General features: G+C 50.0%; 1 protein-coding gene and 1 pseudogene across 1 annotated transcript; one reads left to right on the top strand and one right to left on the bottom strand.

The window, feature by feature from the left end:
• Positions 1 to 12,515: 12,515 nt before the first annotated feature.
• LOC123086521 (exocyst complex component EXO70A1) lies at positions 12,516 to 18,285 on the top strand. Its single transcript, XM_044508281.1, has 12 exons — positions 12,516 to 12,989; positions 13,097 to 13,192; positions 13,745 to 13,950; positions 14,056 to 14,286; positions 14,420 to 14,558; positions 14,650 to 14,862; positions 15,035 to 15,240; positions 15,661 to 15,861; positions 15,949 to 16,048; positions 17,058 to 17,161; positions 17,247 to 17,393; positions 17,798 to 18,285. Exons 1-12 carry the CDS (start codon positions 12,822 to 12,824, stop codon positions 17,925 to 17,927), a joined length of 1,941 nt encoding a protein of 646 aa, XP_044364216.1. The 5' UTR covers positions 12,516 to 12,821; the 3' UTR covers positions 17,928 to 18,285.
• Positions 18,286 to 18,637: 352 nt separating this feature from the next.
• On the bottom strand, positions 18,638 to 21,359 carry LOC123086522 (putative F-box/FBD/LRR-repeat protein At1g66290; annotated as a pseudogene).
• Between the last annotated feature and the right edge of the window lie 2,442 nt (positions 21,360 to 23,801).

Here is a 23,801-nt window from a genome sequence, read left to right as displayed (position 1 = left end):
CCCGCTCCGGTCACCTCCAGCGACGAACTCCGGCGGAGATCCGGCCGCCTTGGGTTGCGTGCCGTAAAACCCTAGATCCAGACGTGGGAGGTTGTTTTTTTCCTAAGTCCTTGAAATTTCAGTCCATGTGCACATGTTCGCGGCTCCGTAACTTTGCATCCGTAGCTCCGATTCATGCATATAGCATATCAAAATGTTCATCTCAGAGAGTACATCATTTCATTCCAGTGCATCATTTTCATTTGAGCTCATCTTGATGCCCGAAATGCTATTAGAAGAGGGCTACTTGAGTTAATTATCAGATCTGCTACTCCGTTTAGCACTTTTGTCATTTTTGCCATGATTATTGTGTGCATGATATGCCCGTGAGTTCTACATACATTTTGTTAAGGGTTTTGTCATCTTTCCAGAGGTGCAACCCATGTATTTTTAGGATGTGTGTGGTGTCTAGTGAAAGCTTGCAAAGTGGTGCACTTGCTAATTCTGTTTCCAGGGACTTAGCAATTTCACTAAGTCCTGGAGCTGTTTATCTCATGATGCCATATGTTCTTGTTGTTTCCTAGTGATCCGTGCCTCTTTTGAGGATGATCAGTAAGGGAGTTTTGTTAATCTTGTAGTGCTCCATCCATCCATGTCTTTGTTTGCAATTATGGAGCACCCTAGCTTGAGTCAATCGAGCTCTACTTTTGCTACTTTGTGAATCTGGGCAGATTGTCAACTTGTTTGCAATTTTGCCGGTGATGTTGTATTTGATCCGTGCATGATATGCTATTGTTCTTGCCATGTCTAGCTTGCATTTTGTGCCTTCTTGATGGATGTATGCTTGTCTTGCCATGACTTGCACCGTAGTGAGTGCATCGAGCTCGTAAACATGCCTACTTGAGTTATATTTCAGCATGTGTCAGTTTTCACCAAGTCTGAAAATTGATTATGTTTTTGCTATGTTCACATGCTTGCAATTGTATTTTGTGATTCCTTTTGGCTCAAGGTCACTAAGGAACTTTTGTTAAGCTCTTTGAGTAGCTCCATGCCATGCTTTACTATGCCATGTTCAGGTCCTGTAACATGTAGTTTTGTTGCTCCGAAGAGGGCTACCTGATCTGAAATTCCAGACAAGTGTTGATTTCACTAAGTCTGAGATATGTTTGTCATATGCATTTTTGCCATGCTTGTTTGAACCTGTTAATGGATGAATTGGCCGTAGCTCAGTGCTAGACTTTTGTTAAGCATCTTGTGTGAATCCCTGCCATGTATTTTGTTGTCATGTTTTAGTGCTGTAGCATGTTCATTTCTTTTCATTTAGATGCCTACTTGCTGTAAATCGCAGATCGGTGTCATTTTTGAATCGCTTGCCATTTCCAAACCGTAACTCCGATTCCGGCGTTCTTTATATCGTTTCAAGCGATTTCATCTCATCTTTCCAGTGGCACACTTGGATTTCCAAGTTGAGGCCAGGTTCATGCATTTCCTGTCATATCTTGCATTTTGCATCCCGCATAGCATATCATCTTTGCATTGTGTTGTTTGAGTTTGCACGTGGTTGATTGTGTCCTTGTTGCTTGTTTGTCTTGTTTGGGTAGAGCCAGGAGACGAGTTCGCTAACGAGGAGCCCGTTGAGTTTGCTTTCGAGGATCCAGTCAACTCTGACAACTGTGCAGGCAAGATGATCATACCCTCGAAATCACTACTATCTTTGCTATGCTAGTTTGCTCGCTCTTTTGCTATGCCATTGCTACGATGCCTACCACTTCCTTTCAAGCCTCCCAAATTGCCATGTCAAACCTTGAACCCACCATGTCCTAGCAAACCGTTGATTGGCTTTGTTACCGCTTTGCTCAGCCCCTCTTATAGCGTTGCTAGTTGCAAGTGAAGATTGGAGGCCGTTCCTTGTTGGAACATTTATTTACTTGTTTGGGATATCATTATATTGCTATGTTATCTTAATGCTTCTATATACTTGGTAAAGGGTGGAAGGCTCGGCCTCTCGCCTAGTGTTTTGTTCCACTCTTGCCGCCCTAGTTTCCGTCATATCGGTGTTATGTTCCCGGATTTTGCGTTCCTTGCACGGTTGGGTTATAATGGGAACCCTTGATAGTTCGCCTTCATTAAAGCTTTTCCAGCAATGCCCAACATTGGTCTTACCATTCGCCACCTAGCCTTTTCTTTCCCTTGGGTTTTGCAGACTCAAGGGTCATCTTATTTTAACCCCCCCGGGCCAGTGCTCCTCTGAGTGTTGGTCCCACCGAGCGATATCCGGGGCTACCATGGGCAACTCTGGGCTGGCCTACCCGATGTCTGGCTCATCTGAGTGTGCCCTGAGAAAGAGATATGTGCAGCTCCTATCGGGATTTGTCGGCACATTCGGGCGGTGTTGCTGGTCTTGTTTTAACCTGTCGAAGTGTCTTGAATTACCGAGATACCGAGTCTGATCGGAACGTCTTGGGAGGAGGTCTATTCCTTCGTTGACCATGAGAGCTTGTCATGGGCTAAGTTGGGACTCCCCTGCAGGGATTGAACTTTCGAAAGCCGTGCCCGCGGTTATGGGCAGATGGGAATTTGTTAATGTCCAGTTGTAGATAACTTGAACCTTAACTTAATTAAAATGAATCAACTGAGTGTGTTACCGTGATGGCCTCTTCTCGGCGGAGTCCGGGAAGTGGACACGGTGTTGGAGTAATGTTTGCGCAGGTTGCTCTCTAGTTTCTCGCTCGCGCTTTGCCTCCTCTTCTCGCTCTCTTTTGCGGATAAGTTAGCCACCATACTTGCTAGTCGCTTGCTGCAGCTCCACCTATATTTTACCTTGCCTTACCTACAAGCTTAAATAGTCTTGATCACGAGGGTGCGAGATTGCTGAGTCCCTGTGGCTCACAGATTACTATTACACCAGATGCAGGGCCTGATGATTCCACTCCAGGAGACGCGTATGAGCTCAAGTGGGAGTTCGACGAAGACTCTCAACGTTACTATGTTTCCTTTCCCGATGATCAGTAGTGGTGCCCAGTTGGGGGTGAACGGGACCGTTGTCGCATGTTGGGTTCTCTTTTATTTTGGCGCCGTAGTCGGGCCATGAGTGTTTGGATGATGTAATGTTATTTATGTACTTGATTGACGTGGCAAGTGTAAGCCAACTATGTTATCTCCCCTTTATTATTTATATTACATGGGATGTTGTGAAGATTGCCTAACTTGCGACATATGCCTTCAATGCGATTATGTCTCTAAGTCGTGCCTCGACACGTGGGAGCTATAGTCGCATCGAGGGTGTTACAGCCAGCCCTCATGAGAGAGCGGCAGACAGAGAGGTCGAGGACGATAATTATATGACTCCCTCCGAAGACGAGGCAAGCCTCGACAACGACGAATTCGTCGTGCTAGAGGATCCCGTCGAGCAAGAGCATTTTCAACGCAGGCTTATGGCCACGGCAAGAAGCCTCAAGAAAAAATAGCAACAGCTTAGAGCTGATCAAGATTTGCTAGTCGACAGATGGACTGAAGTCCTTGCGGCCGAAGAGCATAAACTCGAACGCCCCTCCAAGAGCTACCCAAAGCGCAGGGTGCTACCCCGATTAGAGGAGGAAGCACTTAAACCTACATCACCAGCACTTGATACGGCTGACCGGCCACCTCGTGCCCATGACAGAGAGGCCTCTCGGCCCTCCACTCAAGCCACACCCCGTACCAAGGCACGGGAAAATGCGCCAGACCTGTGAGATATGTTGGAGGACAAGGCAAGGCAAACAAGATCGATCTATGGATCGCATGGGCGCCCCACGACTCGAGACTGTAACCGTCATGCCAGACACAAATCCGGTAGGGCCGAACACAGTAGACAAAGCTCATTGGAGCTACGTCGTGATATAGCCCGGTACAGAGGCGCCGCACACCCACTATGCTTCATAGACGAAGTAATGGATCATCAAATCCCCGAGGGTTTCAAACCCGTAAACATCGAATCATATGATGGCACAACAGATCCTGCGGTATGGATCGAGGATTATCTCCTGCATATCCACATGGCCCGCGGCGATGATCTCCACGCCATCAAATACCTCCCACTCAAGCTTAAAGGACCAGCTCGGCATTGGCTTAACAGCTTGCCAGCAGGATCAATCGGTTGTTGGGAGGACCTGGAAGCCGCATTCCTCGACAATTTCCAGGGCACCTATGTGCGACCACCAGACACCGATGACCTAAGCCACGTAATTCAGCAGCCAGAGGAATCGGCCAGGCAATTCTAGACACGGTTCCTAACAAAGAAAAATCAAATAGTCAACTGTCCGGACGCAGAGGCCCTAGCAGCCTTCAAGCACAATATCCGTGACGAGTGGCTTGCCCGTCACCTTGGACAGGAAAAGCCGAAATCTATGGCAGCACTCACGACACTCATGACCCGCTTTTGCGCGGGAGAAGACAGCTGGCTTGCTCGTAGCAACAATATGACCCAGAACCCTGGTAATTCGGATACTAGGGACAGTAGTGGCAGGTCGTGTCGCAACAAGCAGAAGCGCCGCATTAACGGCGACAATGCTGAGGATACGACAGTTAATGCCGGATTCAGAGGCTATAAATCCGATCAGCGGAAAAAGCCATTCAAAAGAAATCCTAGGGGCCCGTCCAGTTTGGACCGAATACTCGACCGCTTGTGCCAGATACATGGCACCCCCGAAAAGCCGGCCAATCACACCAACAGGGATTGTTGGGTGTTCAAGCAGGCAGGCAAGTTAAATGTCGAAAATAAAGACACGGGGCTGCATAGCGATGACGACGAAGAGCCCCGGCCGCCGAACAACAGTGGACAGAAGGGTTTTCCCCCACAAGTGTGGACGGTGAACATGATATACGCAACCCACATCCCCAAGAGGGAGCGGAAGCGCGCGTTAAGGGACGTATACACGGTAGAGACAGTCGCCCCAAAGTTCAACCCATGGTCCTCCTGCCCAATCACCTTTGATCAAAGGGACCATCCAACTAGCACCTATCATGGCGGATTCGCCGCATTGGTTCTAGAGCCAATCATTGACGGATTTCATCTCACTAGAGTCCTTATGGAAGGCAGCAGTAGCCTGAACCTGCTTTACCAGGATACAGTGCGGAAAATGGGCATAGATCCATCGAGGATTAAGCCCACTAAAACGACCTTTAAAGGCGTAATACCAGGTGTAGAGGCCAACTTTATAGGCTCAGTCACACTTGAAGTGGTCTTCGGATCTCCGGATAATTTCCGAAGCGAGGAGTTAATCTTCGACATAGTCCCATTCCGCAGTGGCTATCACGCACTGCTCGGGCGAACCGCATTCGCCAAGTTCAATGCGGTACCGCACTACGCATACCTTAAGCTCAAGATGCCAGGCCCTTGAGGAGTAATTACGGTCAATGGAAACACCGAACGCTCTCTCCGAACGGAGGATCACACGGCGGCCCTTGCTGCGGAAGTACAAAGCAGCCTCTCCAGGCAGTTCTCCAGTTCGGCCATTAAACGTCCAGACACCGTCAAGCACGCTTGGAGTAACCTACAACAAAACCGCCTGGCACGTTCCGAGCAGGCGTAGTAATGCGGCCCCAACCCCAGCCCTCGCAAAAATGCGACACCAGTACTTCGCGTACATAACTACACTCTAGAAATACCATGGGTACAGGGGGAGGGGCACCATCACGGCACGCCCGAAACACGGCTTAAACTGCACCAGGGGCTGCCGATTTTTTAATTTTCTCTCACTTTCAGGACTCCACTCTTCGGAAGGCCTGTTCGGCAGTTCAATTGCCGCACAAACGATGCAAGAACCAGGGAAGCATACAAGCCATGCCGCATTACGGAACTCCCAGGTGGTCTCTATCACGAGCAGTATACCTGTTTCGCATACCATTCCGCAGCCTGCCCCTGGAACGGACATGTTAAATAGTCCAACCTTTTGCTTATCGCATTATTTGTATCATTCTACTTTGATCGCAGCCCTTTTTAATAAACAATGCATAGCTTTTGTCTCTCTTTGCATTACCTTTTTTTACAAATATATGTTCCTTAACAACATGTTGCACCCGTACACTTTACGCCAGGGGCTTTAGTACCCCTCAATATGGTGTGAGAAGTCTGAACACTTTAACAAGTGCGGCACCCTGAACTTATAGCATTATATGCATCGGCTCTGAATCATGTCTTGGGTCAATAGTTGGGTTTGCCCGGCTCCTATGTTTTGGTGCCTTACGTTCCGCTATATCGGCTAAGGTAGCACTAGGAGAACTACTGCGATTGTGCCCCAGTTGAGCTGGGTCGAGCACCTCAGTAGAGAAAGCTAAAACTGACTGTCATGATGAAGCGAGAGCCGGTCGCTGTTCGAGAGGTTTTTCAAGTCCCTAAAGACTTATGCCGCTTAGAGCGATGAGTCGGCTCTGTCCGGCCAAGGCGTGGATAGCGCCCCAAATTCGGTCTTCCAAATACCAGGGGCTTCGCCGAAATTTAAAATTATAGAATTCTATGGCTAAGTGAGAGTGTTCGCGCATTATAGTCCGATTGCCTTGTTCGTTGTGCTGAGCGCCTCCCTCGAAGGACCCAAACATGGGAAAAAGAGCGCTCAGGTTTATCCCCGAACACCCCAGCACTAGCGGCACGGGGGCAGAAGCCGACGACTCGCCATCTCTCAGAATTGATAAACAGCCGCACAGAAGGTAATATTTTAAATTCCAACAGCATTGCTTAGCGCATATGAACAAGTTTTCAGCGCACAGGACAAAACGAGCGAGTTTTACTCAAAAATTACATCCCTGGAACATTCATCCGCCACAAGGCGGGCACCCTTCAGAACATCCGTATAATAATTCTCGGGCTTGTGATGCTCTTTCCCCGGCGGTGGCCCGTCCTTCACAAGCTTCTCAGCATCCAGCTTGCCCCAGTGCACCTTAGCACGGGCAAGGGCCCTATGGGCACCTTCAATGCAGACGGAGCGCTTGATGACTTCGAGCCTTGGACAGGCCCCCACCAGCCGCCGCACCAGCCCGAAATAGCTCCCAGGCAGAGCCTCTCCAGGCCACAGCCAAACTATGAGGCCCTTCATGGCCTGTTCGGCCGCCTTGTGGAGCTCGACCAGTTGCTTCAGCTGGCCGCTCAGGAGCACGGGGTGTTCGGCCTCAGCATACTGAGACCAGAACACCTTCTCTGTCGAGATTCCCTCCTCAGCTCGATAGAATGCGGCGGCATCGGACACGCTACGGGGAAGATCTGCGAATGCTCCTGGAGAGCTCCGGATTTGGGTAAGTAACAAGTAACTCACGCTTATGTGTTTGCTTTGCATAAAGAATGCCTTACCCGCCGCTATCTTTTTCACCGCATCCAACTCCTGGAGGGTCTTCTGGGATTTGGCCTTGGCAGACTTGGCATTTTCAATATCCATCGCGAGCTCGGACGCTCGCGTCTTTGAGTCAAGCTCCAAACTCTCATGTTTTTTCATGAGAGCTTGGAGCTCTTGCTGCACCTTGCCAACCTGGGCCTCATACTTCTCCCGCTCGGTGCGCTCCGTGGCCGCCCTCTTCTCGGCCTCGACCAGCGCTTGCTTAAGGGTCGCCACCTCCGACGTGGCCCCTACAATAGCCACGATAATCCTGTCATTTTTTGCAATTGCACCTTATATATATATATATATATATATATATATATATATATATAAACAAGGTATTTCTTACCTTCCTTGTCCTCAAGCTGCTTCTTGGCACGCCCGAGCTCTTGCTCGGACTGCTCGAGGTTCTGCTTTAGCGTGTCCACTTCCGCAGTCAGTGCGGCGGACGCCAGCAGAGAAGCCTGCATACGCATATTGACTCCTTTTTGTTAGACTCCTGCGAATTTTATTTGATCCTCTCTTCGGCTTTTCTTCCCGAACGCCAAACAGAGCATCAGGGGCTACTGTCTATGCGGTAATATTATTTACACATTCTTTACTTACCTCAAAGCCTGTTAAAAGGCTAGTACAAGCTTCAGTCAGACCGCTCTTGGCGGACTGAACCTTCTGGACCACCGCACTCATAATGGTGCGGTGCTCCTCGTCGATGGAGGCGCCTTTGAGCACCTCCAACAGATTGTTCGACGCCTCTGGTTGGACGGGGGTCACCGGCACGGTGGGCTTGCTCCTCTTGGAAGGAGGTCGCTCGCCGGACTCTGGAACCTTTGAAGGTTCCGGAACGGTGTCCGGCCTAGAGCCGGACTTGGAGCCCTGGGGGGTTTTATCCCCTTTACTCCTGGAGTCCGGGAGGTCGCCTTGCGGCGCCTCCAGGACCACCTCCTCCTGGCTTGGAACCTGTTGGGACAACACTTCGGCGTCGTCCGTAGGGCGGGGGGAGGAAGCCGTCGAAAGCGAATTCACATCCGACGAGTCCAGTGAACCGCTCGACGACGCGTCAAGCCGGTCTTTAGGTGGGCTGCATAAACATATTCGACATAAGGGAAAGTTGTGCAATAAAGGAATACTATGAATTACTCTGGTATCCGGATACTTACGATTTCGCCAGGGGCTTGGCCCTGAGCGGCCACTCCTCTCCGTCGTCGTCAGCGTCGATGGAGTAGTCCGGAGGAAGGGTTTTCCCCTTCTTGGACCCTTCGGCCTCCCCAGTGAGGGCGGCCTTCCTCTTTTTCTCTCCCCCCGCTGGAGGGGGTGAGGTCTCTTCTTCCTCCTCCTCATCTTCACGGGAGGAATGCGCCTTGGAGCCGTCGGATGATGAACCCGACACCTCCCGGCGCCGGGCACTTTTTCGAGTCCCCGTGGCCTTCTTCGTGGCCTTCTTCTCCGGCACCACATAGGGTGCCGGAACTAGCAACTTCGCCAAGCGGGCATCGGCTGGGTCTTCGGGCAAAGGAGCCGGACAGTCGATTTGTACAGACTTCGCCTGCCAAACCTGTCAAAGGTAAGGGAGCTTAGATCTCGCATAGAGTTAAACTATGAAAAACTAATACCCTGTAAAAGGCACAAACAACTTACCGCGCTGGCGTGACGCTGCGTGCTGAATCCGTGATCCTCGGTAGCGGATGTGGGAGCCTCGGCGCCCTTGAAAAGCACCTTCCAGACATCTTCGTACGTCGTGTCGAAGAGCCTGCTCAGAGTTCGGTGCTGCACCGGGTTGAACTCCCATAGATTGAAGGCCCGTTGTTGACACGGGAGGATCCGGCGGATGAGCATGACCTGGACTACGTTGACAAGCTTGAGTTGCTTGTCCAGCAGGGTTTGGATGCATGTTTGCAGTCCAGTCACCTCTCCTTTGCTGCCCAACGACAGGCCCGTCTCTTTCCAGGACGTGAGTCACGTTGGGGGTCCGGACCGGAACTCGGGGGCTGCGACCCACTCAGGGTCGCGCGGCTCGGTGATGTAAAACCACCCCGATTGCCACCCCTTCAGGGTCTCCACAAAGGAGCCCTCGAGCCATAAGACGTTGGGCATCTTTCCCACCATGGCGCCTCCGCACTCCGCCTGGTTGCCGCGCACCACCTTCGGCTTGACATTGAAAGTCTTGAGCCATAGGCCGAAATGGGGGCGGATGCAGAGGAAAGCCTCGCACACGACGATAAACGCCGAGATGTTGAGGATGAAATTCGGGGCCAGATCATGGAAATCCAGGCCGTAGTAGAACATGAGTCCCCGGACAAATGGGTGGATAGGAAAGCCCAGTCCGCGGAGGAAGTGGGGAAGGAACACTACCCTCTCATGGGGCATTGGGGTGGGGAGGAGCTGCCCCTCTTCGAGAAGCCGGTACGCGATATCGTTAGACAAGTATCCAGCCTTCCTCAGTTTTTTGATGTGTCCCTCCGTGACGGAGGAGACCATCCACTTGCCTCCCGCTCCGGACATGGCTGGAGAAGGTTGAGGTGGGGAGTGCGGACTTGGGCGCTGGAGCTCGAGTGCACGAAAATGGATAGGCAAAGGAGGAAGAAGGCGTAGGTGAAAAGGTGGATCATTATCCCCTTATATGGGTGGACGTAACTACGTGTCCCACCAGCCTGGTAAAACTCGCTTATCTCCAAGCGCCGTAATCAATGGCGCGGTTGGGTTACCCACGCCCATATTGATGAGAATCCCGGAATAAGGGGACATGATCTCTGCTTTAACAAGACGTGCCAAGGAAACCGCCACGCATGACGCGCTGAGGTGGGATAATAAAGCGATTCGAATAAAGGCTTGGCCGTGGTGCGTCACACTACGGAATACGTCAGCAGATTAGATTTGTGTAAATATTATTCTCTCTATGGCAATATGTGGAAACTTATGTTGCAGAGCCAGACACTGTCTTTGTGTTCAAAATCTTCTATGAAGTACTTGGAGGAGGAACCCGTCTTGCAATGCCGAAGACAATCTGCGCGCCGGACTCGTCGTCATTGAAGCCTGGTTCAGGGGCTGCTGAGGGAGTCCTGGATTAGGGGGTGTCCGATGGCCGGACTATGCCTTCAGCCGGACTCCTGGACTATGAAGATACAAGATTGAAGACTTCGTCCCGTGTCCGGAAGGGACTTTTCTTGGCGTGGAAGGCAAGCTTGGCGATACGGATATGTAGATCTCCTACCATTGTAACCGACTTTGTGTAACCCTAACCCTCTCTGGTGTCTATATAAACCGGAGGGTTTTAGTCCGTAGGACAACATACAGAACAACAATCATACCATAGGCTAGCTTCTAGGGTTTAGCCACTCCGATCTCGTGGTAGATCTACTCTTGTACTACCCATATCATCAATATTAATCAAGCAGGACGTAGGGTTTTACCTCCATCAAGAGGGCCCGGACCTGGGTAAAACTTCGTGTCCCTTGCCTCCTGTTACCATCCGGCCTAGACGCACAGTTCGGGACCCCCTACCCAAGATCCGCCGGTTTTGACACCGACACCCACCCAATCATTCCACCTCTATGACATCCCCCAAGAAATGACACTTGATAGATTTTGCCACGTATGCAAAATTCCTAATGAGGGCGACCCTCTAGAGCCACGTCTTATGGATGTTGTGGATTTTATATCTATAGAGACGAGAGGAGTTTCTGATGCTAGAATAGCTAGTTTATATTTCCCCGTTTTGTGTTACTACTCATTATTTGCGGGGAGGTGTTTAACTGGTAGGTGGGAGAGTGAAACACTTAGTTCACCTGATCATGCTATATTACGCCATGCCCTTTATCGTGATAGAACTTTCAGTTTGAGGGCTATTGTTACTCTATGGTTACACACTAACCGTTCGAAGGGCGTTATTTTATGGTGATATTTATGCTCCCGCCTCTCTAGACATTTTCAGATTCCTACTAGACATGACGAGGAGGAGGAGAAGCTTTTACTTATTAAATATCTTGATTATAGTAGCATGGTTGAGCATAATTTATTAACTCTGGTGTGAGACGATTTCAGTATAACTCTATTATCACAAAAAAACGACATATAGAATAGGCACAAAGTGAATCTCATCAATCCCATACATCTCCCATGCCTACGAGGAATTGCTCACATATGAGAGGGAGATAACCAGGTTCAGACCCTCCTTACAAGGAAAAACCATACTCCTGGTCATGTTGTATTGATGTATAAAGGCGTACCAAGTACATGTGACAATCGAGGGATTCTAACTAAATGTCAGGTGTATCGACTAGCTCGGCCTCGGTTTATAAAGGATACCAGGGCCCTAGTGTTTACAGAATCTCAGTCGACTTCACAGATGGAGGAGCCCTCTAGAGATCCGTTTTCCTTGTCTTTAACAACAAGACTTCTCAAATCTTCTTTCTATGGAGCCCATGGACCGGCATGATGGACCAGGCAAAATCAGCCTAGGGGACTTGGGGCCGGCCTACTTGGGCTGATAACCAAAGAGGTGAAATACCCCATAGCACCATCACACACTCCGTTTCTAAATATAAGTCTTTCTAGAGATTTTAATATGACCTACGTACGGATGTATATAGACATATTTTAAAGTGTAGATTTACTGATTTTGCTTCATATATAGTTCATATTAAAATCTCTACAAAGATTTATATTTAGGACCTGTTCAAAATCTCTCCACTCCACGAAGTTGGTGAAGCTCGATTTTGACAGCTCTATCAAGGTGAGCTGAAGTCTGGTCTGCTCCGAGAGCGGAGTTAGAGGAGTGAAGAGAAACCGAATGCTCCCTTAGGAATGGAGGTATCAAAAACGGAAGTTTCAAGCGTCGCCATTTGAAGCTCCTGAACTGTCTTCACGTTCCAAGTCTGCAAACAAACAAAGGCTGGTACTCATTGTCATCGGGTTCCAGAGAAAAAAAGTGCCCTCGAGAGCAGCCTGCTGCAAAATGATAATATTCAAATCACGAGGTTCCATTTTGGAATGCTACCGTAGCGGCCAGCCAACGATGAAATCCAGCACGGGATAAGGAGCGCGCGCCGTGGACTGGACCCGGTCCACACCGCCACGGCTCTCGGCGCTCCCGAACGACCGGCGCCCGCTAACCACCACTCCCTGGACCCACCCCGTGCACCGAGCCCATCCCCGCCGTCCGCGTGGTCCAGGTCAACACGCGCCCGAATCTCGGAGCGGAGGCAGACATTCGAACCATTCTTCTCCTCCTCCCCGCGGCGACACAACCACGTCGTCGCCGACGACCCCACCCACCGAATCGCGCCTCTCCACCGTTCCCGCCAACCGCAAAGCCTCCGCGGCCCTTCTAGAGGCTTCCAGAAGGATCTCTCCCGGCGACGGCGCGCGCTCGGGGGACCCCCTTCTCGAAGCGCACGCATTTGCCGTCTCCCGCTCGAGATCTCCCAGGCCGGCCGGCCTCGGAGCGCGGACGGACGCGCCGCGTGATCCGCGAGGAGGAGGAGGCTTCGGGGAGGGAAGATGGCGGTGTCGGCGCTTCCTCGGACGATGGACGCGCTGACACGGCGGGCGACCATGCTGCGCGACTCGCTGCACAAGAGCCAGGGGAACACGGACGGCATGGTCGCCATCCTCGGCTCCTTCGACCACCGCCTCTCCGCGCTCGAGGCCGCCATGCGCCCCACCCAGGTCCCCCTGCGCGTCCCCTCCTCATTCACATTCCAGTCATCCCCGTTTGATTCGATTTCGCCTCCGCTCGACTGACGTGGTTCGCTTTTCTCCCCGGTGAAATGCAGGTGAGGACGCATGCGATCCGGATGGCGCACGAGAACATCGACAAGACGCTCAAGGCCGGCGAAGCCATCCTCTCCCAATTCGACCTCACCCGTCGGGTACATGAACATCGACCCACCGCAAAAAATTTCAAACATTTTACCTGGATGTCTGGTGGTCAATTTGTTACAATCTTTTTTGTTGGAAGACGTCTTATGGATCTTTCGGGAATTGAAATGTGCGTTAGGCTGGTGGTTGCAATGATTAAAATTTGTTGCGGTATTTAATATGCGTTGTGTGGGGTATACTACCATGTTAAATTCAATCATCACTGCCGTCATTGAAACAAACATGGTTTTTCTTTTATTCCTAATTAAGATAATACCATTCGTATTACATTTTTGTTCTTTGGATTTGGAAGATCCAGTGAGTGATATAGTTTGGCACTTTTAGGTCATTAATTTGGGTCACTGCAGATGATTGTTTCATCTCTTATCAAGAGTTGTCATTTCTAGATCATCTTGTTATGTCAAAATGACAGCGATTTCTCGCAGAAAGAGAGGGAATAGAAATGATAGCTATCTGAGCTCATTGCGAATATGATTGTTTGCAAAAGGCTTTGATTTTTGGGAACTTACTAACTTTGTGTAAACATTGCTTTCAAACTTTAGGCCGAGGCAACGATATTAAGAGGTCCCCATGAGGATTTGGAGAGCTACTTGGAGGCAGTGGATACGCTGAAAGGAATCTCCCGCTTCTTTTCCTCGAATAAGAACTTCAGAAGCAGTGAAGGAATTCTGAATCACGTCAACGGTCTGTTAGCGAAGTCTTCTCTGAAGATCGAAGAAGAATTTAAGCAGCTGATGACTACGTACAGGTAAGATAGTCATTCTTATTGCAGACTCATGCCAGAACTACATTCATGTTCATTTCTTATGTCAGTAAAAAAATACTGTCTACGATGGTTTATCTGTTCTTTCAGCAAACCAATTGAGCCCGATCGTCTCTTTGATTGTCTACCCAAGTCTCTGCGGCCATCAAAAGACGATGAGGATGAGAATGCTAACCAGTCTGACCATCCATCCAAAGGCTTGGAAACTGCTGTATACAAGACCCCGACACTAGTTCCTCCAAGAATACTGCCACTCATGAATGACATAGCTCAGCAGTTGGTTCAGGCTGGAAATCAACAGTCATGCTACAAAATTTACAGGTAGGTTTGGATTATGGTATCCAAATCTATTTCCTTTTTCTACTTCCTTTCTTGATTTCCGTCCAGTGTCTCCTGACTCCTGAGTTACTAACACCTTGTGCAAAGTCAAGTTAAATTTATCCTCTTTCTTCAGAGAATCCCGTGGTGCAGCACTAGAGTCGAGCCTTCGGAAGCTGGGAGTAGAAAAACTTACTAAAGATGACGTGCAAAAGATGCAATGGGAGGCTTTGGAGGCTAAGATTGGAAACTGGATACAGTTTATGCGTATTGCGGTGAGGGCCCTTCTGTGAACAGGCCAATATTGTGTGTGCTAGTTTGGACTTAAACAAGAAATCATCCTAATATATTATGCTTTTTGAACAGGTTAAACTACTACTAGCTGGAGAAAGAAAAATCTGCGATCAGATTTTTGAGGGTGCCAACTTTAACAGGGACCAATGTTTTGCAGAAATGGCAACAAATAGTGTCGTGACTCTTCTCAGCTTTGGAGATGCTGTTGCGAAAAGCAAAAGGTCTCCTGAAAAGCTGTTTGTATTGCTAGACATGTACGAAGTAATGCGTGAACTTCAATCGGAGGTATTCGGGGAGTAATTTACTGTACCTTCCTTCACAAATGCTTAATTTCTTCTGCTTGCAGATTTATTTATGGGGTTCCATGTCATTGTTGTTTTCTTTTCAACTTATTCTATGATGCTTTTGGTGAGCACTACCAAATTTCAGCGCCGTCTTTGTTTGAACTTGTTATCAGATTGAGGTGGTTTTCGAGGGAAAGGCTTGCTCTGAGATGAGAGAGACTGCATTGGGCTTGACTAAGCGCTTGGCACAAACTGCTCAAGAAACCTTCGCTGATTTTGAGGAGGCGGTTGAAAAGGATGCTTCAAAGACTATCGTTCAAGATGGAACTGTGCATCCTCTGACAAGCTATGTGATTAATTATGTTAAATTCCTGTTTGAGTAAGTATTCCCCTCTTCATCTAGTAGTCAATTTATGCATCTGTAGACCAGTAATTTGGCGAAATCTGAGTAAGATATGCTGACCATGATGAGTTAACTCTGGGGCAATATGTTTATATCCTTCAAGAATTATTCTGAACTTCATCTCCACTGAAGAGAAAGTATGCATAAAGCCTGTCGCTAGTGGTCTTAGAAACGATTTTCATTGCCAATATCGTAGCAGGCAGTCTGTCAATAACTATACAGAGTTGTGAAGAAGAAAATAGTTTGCATATTCACTTTCTACTGTCTTTGGCTTCCATTTAGTTGTTTTGTATTAGTTTATTCATTTGACAACTAAGAAAAAACTAATTTATTGGTAGCCTTCCTGCTACTGTTATTCAAATAGCACGCTAACAAATGTTACTTTCATATGAGCAGTTATCAGTCGACACTGAAGCTTCTGTTTCAGGAATTTGAAACTGGTAGTGAGACAGAATCTCAGCTTGCTGTTGTTACTACGAGGATAATGCAAGCACTACAGAATAACCTAGATGGAAAATCTAAACAATATAAGGATCCTGCGCTAACTCACTTATTTCTTATGAACAATGTTCACTATATGGTTAGATCTGTTCGCAGGTATGCTTGTTTTTTTTTTACTATAGATAATGCATCCTAGAATAATCTGGCAATCTGCTCACTTAGTGATCTCTTGTGTGGCCACAGATCAGAAGCAAAGGATATACTTGGCGATGACTGGATTCAGAGGCACCGTAGAATTGTGCAGCAAAATGCCAATCAGTACAAACGTGTTGCTTGGGCAAAGGTTAGTGGATCATCGAACCCTCATCATATCCCCTTTCTTTTTGGCTGCATGATGTTACATGTATGGATATCTTTTCCTTACCACGATAGTCTTTTTAACTCTTTGCTGTTAGTAATTCCTTTGCGATTAGCATGGTAGTTTATGTGAAAGCAATATGGAGAGTTACCTGTTTAAGATATCATAGTTTGTTGGCACTTATGAGAGTATAACTGTTGTGGACACCATAACAACTATGTCAACGTCGGCATTGACTTCCAAAATCTGGCATCCAAGATAATACCGTCGAGGAGGAATTCAGCTAGGAAAAGAGTCTGGCCAGAACTAGCATTACAATTGAGGGAGAATTAGGAGTTATGGCACATTAGGAAGTGTTGTCATATTAGGAAAGGATAAGGGACCTTATATCTTCTACTACTCCGTCCCATAATGTAAGACGTTTTTTGACACTAGTGTAGTAGTGTAGTGTCAAAAAATGTCTTACATTATGGGATGGCGGGAGTATTAAATTGAGTATGTATGACTCTCTCCAGTTTTCTGCTCTATATCCTCTCTATTCTCCCAACCCTGCCCCCATAACTTTCTCACCAGTCACCACAGCCCGGTGCGCTGGAATCGGCCTGAAAATATAGACACATCAACGTTGTGCTCCACCTGCCTGCATTTTGGTGTCAAGTTCAGTTGCTTACATCCCAATAGGAATTTTTGTGAAGCCAAACCATAGTAAGAGTCAATGTCTGTGGATTCCTTTTGTAACTCTAGTACACACGTCGTCATACAACAACAACAACAACAAAGCCTTTAGTCACAACTCATGGTTCTGGCACATGGATAGCTAGCTTCCACACACCCCTGTCCATGGCTTTACTATGGTTGCTAGTATCTATCTTTGTTTGGCAATGTTCTCTTCCATGTCCTGTGCTTCAGTAATTAACATCATTGTCGTGCTGTATTTACATGATTGGGCATATCAGTTAACAGTTGAATACTGCCTCTATTTTATTTCTTTCAGGTTCTTCAGGCACTTTCCGTACAAGGTGCGCCAGGCAGCACTGGTTCGTCGACACCAGCAGACCTTAACAGCAGCGGAGTTTCAAGAGCTGTGATCAAAGAACGGTCAGTACCTTGGCAGTTTGGTTTGTTGCTTGGGATAATCATGATAGAAGAATCATTAGCCCTAAGACAGCTTTTGCCATGGCAGGTTTAAAGCTTTCAATACGCAATTTGAAGAACTTCATGCGAAGCAATCTCTATGGATTGTACCTGATCAAGAATTGCGTGAATCCTTGAGGCTTGCTATAGCTGAGGTTCTGTTACCAGCCTATCGTTCTTTCATAAAACGTTTTGGGTACGTCACTGCACCAATCACTTTGCATGATCTCCTATTGATTTTTGGTTGTTGCGCTGAACTCCACCCATTAGCTTCCATTGAATTGATTAGTCAGCTATATCACATGATTGCAGTTCCAGAATTACAAAATTAGCTCTATTTTGTCTGTCCTCTAAAGCACCCATCATTTATGGTTGACTGACGGGGTGGGCCCCAAAACTTTATACTTTTGAGAACAACACTTCCTTATCTTCTCCAGGACTCCATTCAACTTAGAATGATCTCAGCTGTTCTGATATACTTCCTCTGTCCCAAATTATAAGATGTTTTGGTAGGCTAAAATAGCCTAAAAAAACATCTTATAATTTGGGACGGAGGTAGTACTTAATAATAACTACTGTGCTACCAATTTTGCCATGCAGCAATCTTGTTGGGAGCGGCAAGAATCCGCTGAAGTACATCAGGTACAGCCCTGAACTGGTGGACAAACTCTTGAACGAGTTCTTTGAAGGGCAGCAATATGGTGAGCCGAAGCACCAGCATCGCCTGTAAGGTCTCTGCGGCATCAAGACCCAACCCCGCAAAGATCCCCGTCGAAGCACACAACTGACGATCCCTTTGCACAGTAGCAGCAATGCTGATCATCATATATACTACCAATATAGTGACCACCACAGAAAAGAAGAAGGGTTTGCTGTTTCGTAGTCCCAGTGGCTCACATGGCAGGCTAACACGGCGTAAAGGCATTGTTCTTCGTAATATCAGCCTTGTTCTCCATAATATATCAGATGTTGTTCTATCGTGTTAACCCTCAGATTTCTTACTTTTATGATTTCTACTTCATCGGTGTAGTAGAGCCATCTTGCTCTCAATTGCAGCAAGATTTGTTCTAATGAGCTTATTTTTCACTTGTTACCTAGTACTCAAATCCAATAACCATTGCATATCTCGGGGTTGGCGACACCCATCAAGTTTAGACTTACTTGGGTACACTGATATGTTGGCTTGGTCCTTCAGATGTTACCATAGATGGCAATTCTAATACAAATCGTTTCCGATCCACGACTCAGATCTGAATCCCTAGTTATGTGAACAGAGCATGTATGATGCAAATGATACCTAGTGCACATAACACATAACAGCATAGACAAATACTACTCCCTCCGTAAAGAAATATAAGAGTGAGTACTACATAAGACAGCCGAGTTCCAATGGTAATTTAACATTCCAGACGGGTACAATCAACCAGGGTACATCAGACGGAACACACATTCGATGGAATATGCCGAAGGAAATTAGTAAAGCATGAAATAGCTCACGAATATATCTCTGTCTGCTAGCATTCAGCGACACAACCAGCAGAAATAGTGAGTTCTAACATGACCAACGTCAGGCCAAAGCAAAATAAACAGACCATACAAAGACTGCATTTGAGCAACACTTGTCTTATGCATCAGCATCTCAAGGTCGCCAGGCAAATAAAAACCAGCAACTCTGACCAAAAAAACACACAAGCAAATTAAAACAGTGCCTTGCACGTAGACTGCAAAATAGTACTAACCATCTGTTTCCCTTGAATCATGCTCACCTGGTAGAGAACTCAAAACCTCTTTTCAATCTTCCGCAAACACCCGGCTTCTCCTTAGAAGTTGCAGCCACGAAGAGCAGCGGTGCGCGTGAATGGGTCCCCTGTAGAGAAATCAGACCCTGCTTTGAAGCTGAGCAGCCACTTGTCTTCCCCTGCTTGAAACACACTCTCCAAGAGCACCAGTGAGCAGTCTTTATTAGCCCATTTTGCAGCAAAGAGGTTTCACCTTGGAGCTGGCCTCTGCCATTGAGCTGAAGCTCCCCTTGGTGAACACGATCACCAGCTTCGTCAGGATCCGTGCGCTCTCCAGGACGAACTTGAGGAAGGAAAGCTCGCCCCGCTCCCCTCGGAAGCCGTAGAAGACCATCAGCTTCATGTGCGACTGCATGCATTCGATAGCGCCGACCTCCTGCCAGAACTTGTTGCTGAGCTTGCCGGTGGGCTCCTCAGTTTCGTTGGACTGTAGAATGGTCAAGTAAATCAGTGAGAACTTCAGCTCATCTCAAAGAAAGGACGCCGATACGTCCCGGATTTGCCCATGGCAGATCGAACGTTTTTTGTGGCAATTTATATATGCAAGGGGTGGCAAGTTTAGTTGGTAAGCATGACAATTCCGCCCTCAATTTGTTTTTTGCCAGAAATTTTTTGTGCTTGTCAACTAAACTTGCCATCCTCGTGTCAACTAAAGTTGCCATAAAAAACGTTTGATTTGCCATGGGAAAATCCCTGATTTGGGATTTATCATTTCTGCAAAGAAAAGCTACAGTACAACTTTGGCTCTGGATGGAAGCATTATTGTCAGCAATATAAATTGATGATTGCAAGTGCACAAAGATTGAAATTGATGCCAAAGTAAGTGATAGTAGTGTCACCTCAAGATGCAGCCTCTCGACGTTGGGAAAGCATCTGAGGAAGCTGGGCAGCATCTTAGCAACGTTGCGGACTCCGAAGCACACTCTTATGCCGAGGATCTTGACGCTTGGGACGATTGTGCTCGGACTCGCCGTTGTCCCAGCCTGCAATGCATAATACTTCCATTTTTCAGAGACAACTTCACACATTTACATTGGCGAATCGAACAAACACACAAAGTTGAAGGTGTTGTATTCACCTTGATGACGGTGTTGCCGATCTCTAGGCTGTGCCGTTCCGGGTCCAGATAGCCAAGCAAGCTTAGTGCAGGGGCACGCCCAGATGATGAGCCTCTCGAGATGCGGGGCGTCTTTCACTGCGATGCTCAGATCAATGCTTTCGATGACCTGCACGCAACGGAGGCTGCGGCTGACGAGGAGTAGGTGTTTCATCAGCATGTTCACTTGGATGCATAGGATTTCCAGCACAGGGCTCCTGGCGAGGATGAAGTCCATGTCCTCCCTCCTCAGGATCTGCACGCAGCAGAGGCCGAGTTCGCGGAGGTGTGGGAATGACGCGGCGCGCGGGAGGATCCTCGTGTCAGGGAACTCGAAGACGCCAAGGTACAGGCGGGTGAGGGTTGCCATGGCGAAGAAGGTGGGAAGGATGCGCGTGTTGAGCGGCCACGGGCGATTGACGAGGACGAGTTCCTGGACGCCCTTGACGGCGAGGAGCTGGAGCCAGCGCGCGAGCAGGTCCGGGCACTTGTCCAGGAAGGTGCAGATGAGGTGAACGCAGCGGAAGGGGCCCGGGTGAGCGTCGAGGATGCGGGTGACGGCGGAGGCGACGCGCTGCGCGTCCGCGTGCGCGACCTGCAGGCTCGAGCCGGTTCGGACGGGGAGGAGGTCGGAGTCGACGAGGACGAGAGGCACGGAGCGCCAGACGCCGCGCCAGCGGCAGGAGAGCGCGGCGGTGCGCGCGCCGTCCTTGACGGGGAGGCGGGAGACGATGTCGCGGAGGAGCTTGTCGGGGAGGTCGCTGATGCGGTCGTCGCCGCCGTCCTGGGGCGGGGCGAGGAGGGCGGAGAGGTCGGCGTGGTTGGAGACGAGGGGCGGAGGAGGGAGGACGGAGTGGACGCAGGAGAGGAGGGTCACCGTGTGCGCGTCGAGGTTGGGCGTGTACGCGCCGATCTGCCGCGGCATGGACTCCGCCTCGGCGCCCATGGGGAGGGGCCGCACACGGGTGTCCAGGGCCGCCGCCGCGAGGCCTTCCTGGGGCGGCGCACCGGCACACCGCGGTCCATGGGAACACTTACAGCGGTGTCCAGGGTCCCCGTGATTCATCGTGACGGGTGGCGGCCGCTGCCGGAGTGGGTGGAGCGGCGGACGAGGGTTTTGGGATTCGGGTTTCGAAATGTGGAGGCGCGGAGGGAGGAGGGAGCGCGCTCTAACGGTGAAAGTGCCACCCTGCTCGCAAGCCCCACCTGCCAGGTCGATTCACCTCACCGCTTCCTTCCGTTGGGGACCCGGTGGGCGTCGCTTTGCTTTCTTCTCCCTCCATCCCTCCTCCTCCCTTCTACTATTTGCTTTATTGTGTGCGTGGCAACATAAGGGGCATGTATAATGGTGGCATATGGATACATATGCCCCATGACAAAAAGTAATTTGAGGCGTTTATATTTATTTTTTCTCCTCAATGCAAGTTACCACTAGTGGGCCTCATTAAGAAATAGAAAATAAAGACTTTAGTATACATGCATCTCTACTTTTCATTCCAACCTTTTCAGCTTTTGTCACCGGACCATACTTTTTTTCTTCAAGCACCCGCCTCCTAGAGAGGATCCCGCTTCCCTATCCGAACCTACTTTACTTCATATCCGATCCTACATGGCATGCGAGACATCACCTTGAGGCTATGCATTGTACATACCCTAAGAGCAACTCCAATGGGGCAACCCAAACGGACGCGCGCCTTTTTGTCCGTTTGGGTCGGCCAAGCGGACGTGCGCGTCTGCATTTTAAAATGGGTCAGATTGACCACCCAACGGGAAGGCCGACCCAAATGTACCGTCGTGAAAAAAAATAAGTTGCACGAAATAAACATAATTAAACATAAAGCGGCCGGTCAAACGCCGGCCAAAGTCCACCTAAATCTAATAAACATTAAATAAAGTCTGCGCCCGCCTACTGCCACCCGACACGCTGCCCTAGACGTCGTCGGCCTTTGCTCTTGCCCTTGCCGTCGACGCCGCCGTCGTCGGTGAGGTCGATGAAGACCGGAGCAGGGCCAGCCCACCCAAACGCCGCCTGGTACACTGCCAGGGCAGCCTCCTCCGGCGTCTGCTGGGGCGGCGGCATTGCGGCAAGCCGCGCGCGCTCCTCCTCCTCCTCGAGCCGGAGCGCCTCCGCGTCGCGTTGGAGCATGGCGTCGTAGCGCATCTGCTCCTCGCTGTCGGCTTGCTCCTGGCGGAGCCAGTGCTCCTTCCATCGCTCGAGGTGGGCCGCCTCCTCCTCCGGCGTCACGGCGAAGTGGACGGGAGGCGCGCTCACCCACTCGCGGTACGGACCCGTCCACGAGTAGGCCTCCTCCAGCCAAGTGGGTGAAGGCGGGGAGCGCTTACGCGCCGGCTCCGGCTCCGGCTTGGGATGGACGGGAGGTGGCGGCACGAAGAGCGGGGTGTGGACAGAGTCCCCCACTGCCGACAGGGCAAGGGCTTGGTCCAGCCCATCCCAGTGTGCGTCCTCCTCGAGGCGGCTAGCCTCCAACACGTGCTGCAGGGCCTCCTCGAGGGCGGCTTGGTACTCCGCCTCCATGTCCCCCGGCTCTACCTGCAGGGGCGGCGGTGGGAACGGCGGCGGGACGGCGTCGACACCCGAGCGCCGTTGCTCCTCGTGTTCGAGGGCGAACCATGCCTCCCAGTTGGGGGAGTCGGCGGCGTACTCTGGCAGCCGACGCTGCTCCGGCATGAGCTGCGCGCGGCGCCTGCGCACCTCGTCGCCGTGCGCCCGTTGGGTACGAGGAACCGCCGACACCGGGATCCACTGCGAATCCAGATGCCAACAGTGCGGCAGCGTCACATCGGGGTACAACAATGGCTGCCTGTACTCCCAGTGCCACCGCGCTTGGTGCGCCGGGATGTGCAGGTGCCGGCGACCAGGGCGGAAATTTGTCGCCGCTGGAGGTGGAGGAGGGGGAAGGGGAGCACGGGAGGACGAGGCGCCGGGGGTGCCCTTGCCCTTGCCATTGCTGCCGCCGAAGAGGCCCATGGCTAGGCTTTGCGGTCGCCAGCGAGGAAGCAAAGGGAGTGGTGGGAGGGCAGATGTGGACGGGAGAAGTGGATGAGGCCGACCCCGCCGCACGCGTGGTTAAAAAAGGACACTTCCACTGGCTGATGCATGGGCCCGATGTCAGTGGTCGTCATAAATAAGACGACCGGTGGCGGTTGGGTGGCCGCCAGGTGGGGACGCGGCGGACGGCGAGGAGACGCGTGGCGCATCCGCACCGACGCATTCTAGGCGCAATTTTGGATCGGAAATGGGTCGGCACGGACGCCAGGCGGACACGATTTGAGTTTGGGTCGGCGCATTGGACCGCCACTTTTGTCCGCGCCGACCCAAACGGACGCGAGCGGACGAAATGGGTCGCCCCATTGGAGTTGCTCTAAGAGCATATTCGGCCGTTCAGACCCCTAGGGGCTTGAAATAGCAATGCCCGGGGGCGCTGGCGGACGGAAAAATCGGCGTGGTGGCGGTCACCCCAAGCTCGCCCCAAACGTCGTTTTTGAAAAACCAAACTCAGCCAAAATTCGCCAAACATGACACAAATTTCAAGGAAATTTAGGCGTTTCATTGATATTTGTACAAATTGAAAACATAAATTTAAAAGCAAACTACTACTACTAGTCGCCGCCCGCCCGCCTTCTACATGCCGAGCAGCATGTAGAAGCTGGTGTAGTCGCCGCCACCGTCGTCGCCGTCGTCCTTGGT

This window comes from Triticum aestivum, chromosome 4A (assembly GCF_018294505.1).
Source record: "Triticum aestivum cultivar Chinese Spring chromosome 4A, IWGSC CS RefSeq v2.1, whole genome shotgun sequence".
In the NCBI taxonomy this organism is placed as follows: domain Eukaryota; kingdom Viridiplantae; phylum Streptophyta; class Magnoliopsida; order Poales; family Poaceae; genus Triticum; species Triticum aestivum.
Note: the sequence above shows the minus strand (reverse complement) of the source record. Positions and strands in the feature narration are given on the sequence as shown.

Coding starts and splice junctions, on each gene's coding strand:
- LOC123086521 (XM_044508281.1), top strand. CDS start 12,822: ATGGCGGTGTCGGCGCTTCCTCGGACGATGGACGCGCTGACACGGCGG. Junction 13,951..14,055: donor CAGCTGATGACTACGTACAG/GTAAGATAGTCA, acceptor CTGTTCTTTCAG/CAAACCAATTGAGCCCGATC. Junction 16,049..17,057: donor AACGTGTTGCTTGGGCAAAG/GTTAGTGGATCA, acceptor TATTTCTTTCAG/GTTCTTCAGGCACTTTCCGT.